General features: G+C 47.3%; 1 protein-coding gene across 2 annotated transcripts in view; it reads left to right on the forward strand.

The window, feature by feature from the left end:
* Window positions 1–330: 330 nt before the first annotated feature.
* Window positions 331–8,653, forward strand: part of LOC127018238 (ubiquitin carboxyl-terminal hydrolase 40-like) — a 21,828-nt gene continuing 13,505 nt past the window's right edge. The window contains exons 1-4 of one of the 2 annotated variants that reach the window (XM_050899731.1): window positions 331–408; window positions 571–702; window positions 1,360–1,446; window positions 2,251–2,287. In XM_050899731.1, the coding sequence (XP_050755688.1) occupies window positions 385–408; window positions 571–702; window positions 1,360–1,446; window positions 2,251–2,287 (280 nt within the window). In that variant the 5' untranslated portion in view covers window positions 331–384. Of the gene's footprint in view, window positions 409–570; window positions 703–1,359; window positions 1,447–2,250; window positions 2,288–3,918; window positions 3,984–4,579; window positions 4,655–8,653 lie in introns of those variants that run through there. The other variant, XR_007766724.1, reaches the window with a different exon arrangement.

Below are 8,653 nucleotides of genomic sequence, written 5' to 3' on the forward strand. Positions count from 1 at the left end.
TTTTCTTTCTGTAAAGTTTTTGTTGATGCCTTTACCTTTGGAAGCACTTGGTCAGTTTTGTGGTATTTTACTGCTTGTGGCTAACAGCTGGCTTCAAAGAGAAAGTAATCTTTCACTGAAAGGATAACAACTAAGACTGTTCATGAAGTCTCGAGGAATCTCTCTCCAACTGTATTTTTGATGCAATACCTCCAGAGGGAGGCCTCTAAGAGAAGCCTGTTGTCGTTAATCTTAACCATGTTATCTGTCTAAGCTTCGGAGCCAAATTTCTTCTTATTTGAATTACTTGATAGATCTCTCTCTCTTTCCTGCCCTTTTTGTTACAGCAAATGACAGCTGTCTTAGACCTGTTAGCGGAAATGGGAAACTTCTGTCTCCAGGGAAATGTCCTTATTTAATCATCATTCGGTAAGAAGTTCGATTGGGAGACTTTAAGCTTCCCTTTGTCCTTTCCTGGGAGAAGTACACACGCATAACTCCACTGATTTCCAGACTTAACTGAAGCAGTTGTGTGGGGGTTTTTCCCAGTTTTACTGTTTATTGAGGGGTAACTGTAATGGATATTTTCAGGAAGCAGCAGCTTCTGATGTGCTTGGTTTTGTCCTCCCTGAAGTGCCTGAGGATTATACCGTCAGGGAAGCGGAACTGAAAATGGGAAGCCTGCTAGGGCTGTGTCATGGGAAAGCTCCAGCTTCCACTCAGGTATAGTAGCGGTGTGAGTGAAAAGAGTCTCGTGCTGCTTTTACGCTCTGTTTACATTTCCCAATGTTTCACGAAGTCCTCTTTTTACTCTGGTAATGGTTGTAAACGGCATGGAAAAAAATGCTCGGTGACACTGAGAATTATACCTATCGGCATGAAGGCTCACACTATTTATCTGGGTTGCAGAAGGCCAAGAGCATATATATGACCAGTTAATGTAGCTCATATGACCAATGGTAAATCGTTTCTCATTCGTCTGTGGTTGTCCAGCTTCTGTGCTCTGATGTGCGTATACTTTTGTAAAGAGCATAAAGTAAGAAAAGGGGGATATTGCTCTTGATATATCTACAAGTTGTAAATATGTAAGGGAAAAAATAGTTGTATAGTTTTAAAGATCAGAGTGCTGGCAGGTTTTCTCTCTCATTTGCAGCAGACAAGTGGTAGAGACGGTTAATGAAGCTCTACGGATGGCCATAACTCAATTGCACGTGCTCCTCTGTTTGTCCTGCTTAGATCATTTGCTTTAGCCCAAAGGAGTTGCAGTGCTGTTTGACTGATGGCAGGCTTGCTGGTATATGTGTGTGCATTAGGGGGTGTGATTTCACAGTATTTCCATACTTAAATACATCTTCTGATAGCTTCTCCTTGCTTTTTTAGCTGTTCTTATATTTTATGGTTGGGAGTGACCAAAACGCAAGCCCGGAGATGGAGATAGTTGTGGAAGAGACTGCCTCTGTCAAAGAGGTAAGTCAAGCTGCTTTTAAAAGCTTTTGTCATGCCTGGGTCAGCTCTGCTGCTCCTGGAGAACTTTGCCTTACACCCGTGCGTCACTTCAGGCTGCCAAGAGACACCGAGGCAAAGGAAGCGTTTCAGCTCCAAAAGGCCGGTGGGGAAGAGTGCCTTGATCTTTCACCAAGCAGTAAAGAGACATCCTTGCTTTTTCCCAAGAATGAACGTAGCCCGACTGCTTCGTGCGTGGCTAGCCGCTCCTTTTCTACACAGCAGTCCTCAGAATGATACGCAGTCATGGCAGAGCCTGCCACAATTCCTTGTAGCTCATCAGACTCTGAATGCACAGAATTGGAGTGAGAGGAGTCAGGAAGAACTGTGCACGGAGCGAAGGAAGCAGTTGTCGGTACTGCCAGTCCAGACTTTTGGCAGAGAGTGCCAGCGCCGATGAGTAGCGGCTGGAAAGCGTTGAGTTTGCAGGTGTGATTTGTAAAAGGTGCATCTTCAAACTGGGCGACAGAACTTGTTCAACTAAAGCAACAAACTGACAGCACAGATTTTTTTTTTTTTTTTAAACAGTTTGTAAAAGCTGACTCACCTGACGTAGTAAATTTCTTGCCTGAAAACAATCTCATACTTGAAGGGTTTAACATATAGCTCAAATACACCATGCCTATGTAATGATAGTGTTTTTAGGAACTGACCAGGAATCAGTCAGTCAGTTTTTATGTTAGAAAATTCTAGTGTAGATTTGCTGAAAACTTTATATTTCCCAGCCTGTGCACTGAGACAAGTCTCACCGTATGTTTCTTTTTTCAGTGTCTAAATTTAATGCTGGAAAAATCGGGATTATCAGGTTAGTTGTGTTGTATTGTTATTTAATGATGTTTTTAAAAGGAATTTCCAGATTTCCAAGTCAGCTCTTGCTACCCTAAAAGTTACAACTTGTAAGTTTGCTACAAGGATCTATGTGTCGTTGTAATGAGAGGAGGGGAAGGAATTGCAAAGTTGCAGTCGTGCTCTGATAAAAGCGAGCTGTGCAGTTGCTCTTGAAAATCAGTTTCAAGCTTTCTATTTGATCAAAATATGGCAAACCCCCCAGTCGCTGGACTATTTGCTTGGGTGCATGTGCAGGTGGAGGTGTTTGGCTGTTTGGATAAGATTTGCTGTCGTAGTGGGAACCACTGCATGAGATTAACTGTAAAAAATGATTTTTGGTCGCTTTGCAAAAACAAGTTATTCAAAATGAGGTCACGGTTTGGCCGTTGTTTGGGAATCTGAGTGGTAGCGGTTCTTGTTCCTAAGGTTTTACGTGAGGATGAAGGAAGAGGTATAGAGAGCGCTAGCGTGACACGTGAATTTCCTGGCTGAACATCTCTTTCTGTTGATGCTGATGGGGGGGAAGGAGGAGAAGAGACTTGGGGTGGCATTGTTTTCCAGCTTTTGTTCTAAACATTCATCGAATCCTGAGTATGTGTTCCAGTGGGGAGTGATGGCTGCAAATTCAGCCACGCTCCAAAAACCATAAAAGTTCACCTGAAAGACATGACTGTCAGAATATACATTGAGTAGCCCAAATGCAACTTAAATACTGTGCTCTTGTGTACATGTACGGATGAGCTGAAGTAGTTGTTAATGTCTTGAAATAAACAATCTTTTCCGTTTCCCTATAGTGTAGGTTTCCTGCCAAGAAACAATGGTTCTGTTTTTATTGCTTTATTTTATACTACCATTTTTGAACACTTGAATTTGGCCTTGTGTAGAGGTTCGTGATCTGACTGCTCTCATTCAAAGACATGTCAGACGTCAGTGGATTTTGATGTTCTTGTTGTTTAAAAAGACTGCAAGGTATTTCTCCCCCCCCCCCCCCCCGAATGTATTGATGAGATTCCTTCTAGGGTCTGGGTTTTTTTAGTTATGAAAGTCAAATTTTGTCCCTTGCAAAGAATAAAGTGCATTTTCATCGGTTATTTTGGTCAAATTAAAAAGTTCAATTGTATTTGTTCCTTCTCTACCTGGTGCGCTTTATATACAGGTGCTAAATCTAAAGCATTGTCGTTTCTGGACGACACCATCTTTTTTGCTCCAGTGTGAAGTCCCCTGGTAGACAGCTGGGGAGGGGAAGTTGGCTTTTTTCCTTATGGTTTTCATATTAACGAGCCTGTCATTGATTCAAATAGTAAATTGACATGGGAATTCCTTCGCTTTCCTCTTAAACCAGGGAAATTAATTAGGTAGGTGAGGAAGAGACGCTTATGCAAATCAAAGACGACCATTTCCAAACAGCAAAGTGTTTCGAGGGTCTGGAGAAGGACATGAAGGTGATACTTCATTCCGTTTGTCAGAGTTGTGTTTAAGAGACAAACAAACAAACAAAAACCAAGCAAAAGAACCCCTTAACACTTATGAAGAGCTTTGTAATGTTTTTTTTGAAACAGCTTTGTTGGCTAATTAGTTTTCCATATGTATGTTTTTGTGTTTTGGTAGGTGACAACTGGCATTTGAGAAGGGTTGACTGGTGCTATGAAGCAGGGGAAGCATGAAGTCAGGAAGTAAGAGGATCCTGTTTTTGACTTGAATCATGCCGTCGTTTATTTACCCCAATTTTCTGTAGAGACTTTCCCTGAAGAGAGCCGCATTAAAGCAAATGCGTGGTGTTTTTGTGTGTGCTAGCTTAGTGCACACCCTGTTTTATTTTCACAGGGCCTTATGAAGACAGTGGTGGATACCTGTGGTTAAAATGTGAATCTTGTGCCCCTGCCTCTTATTTTCAGGGGCTGGGACGTATGGGCTATGCACATAGTTTTTTCTAAAGTCTAGGCTTACCAGGCATTAAAGATACATCAACACAGAAGCATGAGGGGTCAGTTGGTCAGCTGCGGAGGTGCAAAGGAAGGACACAGCTCAGCAGGATGCCCTGGAAGGACTGCTGCAGAGCAGACTCCTGTAGGTGCAATCCTTGTGTGCTGCTGCAAAGCTGTCTCCAAGCGGTGGATGTTAAATGGCTATTTCTGTGCTCTTTGGTGGGAAAGGAAAACACCTGGGATCTTTGGCATGCATGGCTTAAGAACCCACCAACATCTACTTTAGGAACCAAAGCACGAGAACGTGTAGACTTACAAGTGTACTGTGCTTTCTCTTCCTACAGAATGCCACTCTGAAGGAACTTAATGTTTGCAGAGGAGATACTTTGGTTATAACTGAAGGAAAGCTTCCAGCAAAGGTAAAACGAGCGAGATGGTGCTCTTTAGTCAGTTGACGGTGTCTGGAGCCTTGAATATGGTAGTCGTTTCTTTTTTTTCTCTTGCTCATTTGAAAAATATTTCGGTCAAAAAAAATTCTGGTCGGCCATAATGAACAATGCTTTTTGCAGTTTTACAGCTTTTTGGATTTCGGTCAACATTTATAATGTTCTTAGTCTGTCTATATTTATTCTTCTTTCAACTTCTGTAGTAAAAGGCTTGCCCGTTGCAGCTTCTTTGCCTAGGAGTGTGTTAAGGTCGACAGACCTGGAGGAAATCGGTATTTCTGGCAGGCAAGGTTCTTGCGAAGGCACAACTCGTATGCTACTGCTTCCTCACCAAATGTTAAAAATAGAGGAACTGAAGTGTTTGCCTTCCGTTCCGATTTGTACTGAGGATGGCATTTGAAAATGGAGGGCCCTCCTGGGAGACCCTCTTGTCAGCGATGGTTATGCAAACGGAAGGATTCTTTGCTAACAAACCTCCAGCAGGATCATAGGACGGTTTGGGTTGGAAGGGACCTTTAAAGATCCCCTAGTTCCCATCTCTCACTAGACCGGGTTGCTCAGAGCCCCGTCCGACCTGCCCTTGAACACTTGCAGGGACGGGGCATCCCGAACTTCTCTGGGCAAGCTGCTCCAGGGTCTCGCCACCCCCACGACCAGAGGCAGTTCCCTCAGCCTGCCCTCGTGCGCCGCGTGCCCCGGCCCCTCGCCATCTCCAGGGCCCTGGGCTGGGCCCACCCCCCACCCATCAGTGTCTTCTTTCCTGGACTGGGGAGACCAGGAGGGGACAGAGGAGGCTGGGGCAGTCGCCCGAGTACCAAACGAGAGAGGAGGAAAGCACCTTTACTGTTCGTTGTCTTGTTTTATTGTTTGTTTTTTTTAAGAATTAGGCAATAAACAGTCTTGAAAAGAGCTCCTCGTGAAGCAGCTGGAAAGGGACCTTAATGCTGAAGGCCAGTCCTTCTTCCTGGCAGAGCTGTGGTCTTCTGCTTCTCCAGAGGAACCGCTGTCTCTCTAACTCCTTTGCTCGATCTGTTGCTGTTCTTCGTGCACCGCCGCGGAGGGTCTGGCTTCCTCTTCAACCGCCCTGGTCCTCAGAGTGAAGGGACCCCACCTCCAGGCGCCAGGGACCTCGGCGTCCCTGTGAGGGGCGACTCCTGTCGCCTCGGCACAGCAGGCTGGCGGAAGCCATGTCGCCTGGTCCCCTTTTCTTGGGGCTCAGAGCAGAGGAGATGGCACCCCTTCAGGAGGGGTGGGGGTAGGGGAGGGGAATGGGAGAGAAGGGCTCACGCTGCCCGCGGCAATCAACAGAAGACCTGCTGATTGCCGGGAGGTGGAAAGGGTGAGCCCACGGGATGGCCGGGAGTGGAGGCTGGGCCTGCCAGCTAACGCCGGGCGCGGAGGCAGGGCCGGCGGTACGGCGCTGGCCGGGCGCTCCTGCGCTGGTGTCGGCGTGGTGTCACGGAGGGGAGCCCCGGCAGGGTGTAGCGGTGCCGGGGGGGCCATGCTGGAGGTGGATCCACTTCCATCGGCTCTTCCTGGTCTTCGGGTGGATCCACCTCCATTGGCTCCACAACCATCAGCCGCATGAGCGATGGCCATCGCTACCACGCGGCTGATGGTGCCTCCCCTCTTACAGCGCCGCCTCTTCCTCCACGGCTCCTGCAGCCACCTCTCTTCTCTCCTGCTCAAGGGTGGGCAGCCACCCGCATTGCCGCTGTGCGACCTCTTCGTACCAGCCATTGCTGGCATGAGAGGACACCTCGAAGCTCAGCGAATTGTGGGCCGGGTGCCGGGGTCCCCGTATTTATAGGGCCCGGAACAGAACGCAGTGAGGTGGCTTGTGACATCAGGAGGCCACTGTGATGGCGATGAGCGTGGCCAAATATGGCTGTTTTGGGAGATGGGGGCCTGTGGCCTGAAAGATGCCCTAAGGTGGGAGAAGGAGGAGGGTCAGGGGGGCTAAGGGCCCCTTTCCTGGGGATCGTTCCCCTGTGCCATTCTGCTGCCCCTTGGGCCCAGGGACTGCCCTCCACCTCCCCTTACGTGCCCTGGGCTCCAGCCCCTCCTCACCCCATGCCTGGGGTGCCCTGGATGGGATGGTGGCAACAGTGTTCCAGGAGGGCCGGGGGTCCTCGGTGACCCCCCCCCCCCACCCACCCGGCTCCCTGCAAGTGGCGCAGCCCCCCGTGCCCGACAGCGGTTGAGAGGGGGCAAAGCATCCCGACATCCCGCAGGCGGGAAAGGGAGGCGCAGCCACCCTGCGCGAGATCTCCCAGCGCTCCCTAAAAGAACTGGCGATTGCCAGGTGTTGCGTGGGCCTTCTTCCCCGGCCCCCTGCCCCTGGAGCGTGGAGAGGTGCCATCTCTTCTGCACTGAGCCCCGAGGGAGAGGGGTGGAGAGGGCCTGGCGTCCTTGGGGCTGCGGTGCTGGCAAGGGAATAGCTTCAACAAGAACATCAGTCGGGTCTAGGACAAACTGGAACTGATCCATCTCTGATCACTGAAGTTACTAGCTATACCAGAATTTGCTTTTGTCTCTTTCTGTAGAAACCTAAATCTGTAGTAGCTGGAGTCAGATTTCAGGAATGAAGAAAATGTGGAAATCTCTGGCAAAGTGTACTAAATTGGCTCAAAGAAGAGCAAATCCAGAATCTGTCAAGCTCTAAAACCTGCAGACCTTCTGTTGATACGGAACAACAAGTGCAGTAACCTTATATTTTAAAGTTGCTAGGGCTTTTTTGTTGTCCATAGCTTCATTAACAAACAAAAGGGATGGAAAAAATCTGGCAGATCTGATGTTTGGTCTTAAGTGGGTTTTATTGTACTGGGAAAAAGGCTTTATTTTTTTGAGTACTCTTATTCAGAGGGCTTTCCCTCATTTCTTATCTTTTCGATTGTTCTCCTATTCTTCGTTGCATTTGAGAAGAAGAAAAAGTTTCTCTTGGTGTCACAAAGCTGACTTACGGCCTCCGTAACAGAAGGGGATGTATGCGGCTGACTACCAGCTGAAGTCGGTATCAAAGGTTCTTAAGTCAAATGTTTACCCAATGCTTGTGAGACTGGATCTCCAGATTGAGAACGCGTGTAACTAGCTGATGAGAGACCGTATTTTTCTTACCCCTGCGGCTGGGAACCAGGGTTTTACCAGAAGTTGACGTTTCAGCATCTTTATCGAAACTTTTCTAACACTTCCAATACTTCAACTGTGTTTCCCCCACTGTACGTGACTCTTCGTGACTTAATTTCCCATCAGGTTCAGAATTTCCTTTGGGCACAGCTAGTACTGACAAATTAACCCAAACTCTGAATGGAGTTCATTGTTTATAATCAAATTCTAAATGTTTTGAATGCTAAGGTGACAACGGAACGGTGGAAGATAACACACGAGCGTTTCTGTGCAGTAGTCGCGTGCTGGTGGCATCTAACGCGTTTGCCTTTTGGGGCTGGGAACCTGGGCGAACGGATTGCCGTATCGAGTGAAGTCTGCTGTCAGACACACCGCGGAGCCGTGCTGAACCGCACGAACGTCCAGAAACCTGTTCTGAAAGGAGCAAAGCCGTTGTTCAACAATCGCTTTTGAACATAGCCTGAAGTATCCTGAATTAAATCTGTGTTAATGAGAGGGCAAACTACAAGTCACTTTTGGGGGCTACCGTAAACGTTGAAGCTGTTGCCTTGTATGTGGAGCAGATGCTGTAGTAGGAGATACCAGTAGAGCAGGCTACTAAAATTGTGGCTAATGTGAGAAGCTCTCTCATTTACCTTTTATAGGTTAACAACATTCTGGTATTTCAGACAGCTTCAAGACAAAAACTGACACTCTCAGCTATCAGCAAAAAAAAAAGAAAGTCCAAAGCCCCTTGAAGCATATGATTAATATTTATTTCTGTGCATCTCTCTCAAATTCAGCAGGTGCTTCTGTGCTTTCTGAGGCCGCTTCATTCAAGAAGGGGATCTTTTTAATTTCCTCGCT

The sequence above is a fragment of the Gymnogyps californianus genome, chromosome 7 (genome assembly GCF_018139145.2).
Source record: "Gymnogyps californianus isolate 813 chromosome 7, ASM1813914v2, whole genome shotgun sequence".
In the NCBI taxonomy this organism is placed as follows: domain Eukaryota; kingdom Metazoa; phylum Chordata; class Aves; order Accipitriformes; family Cathartidae; genus Gymnogyps; species Gymnogyps californianus.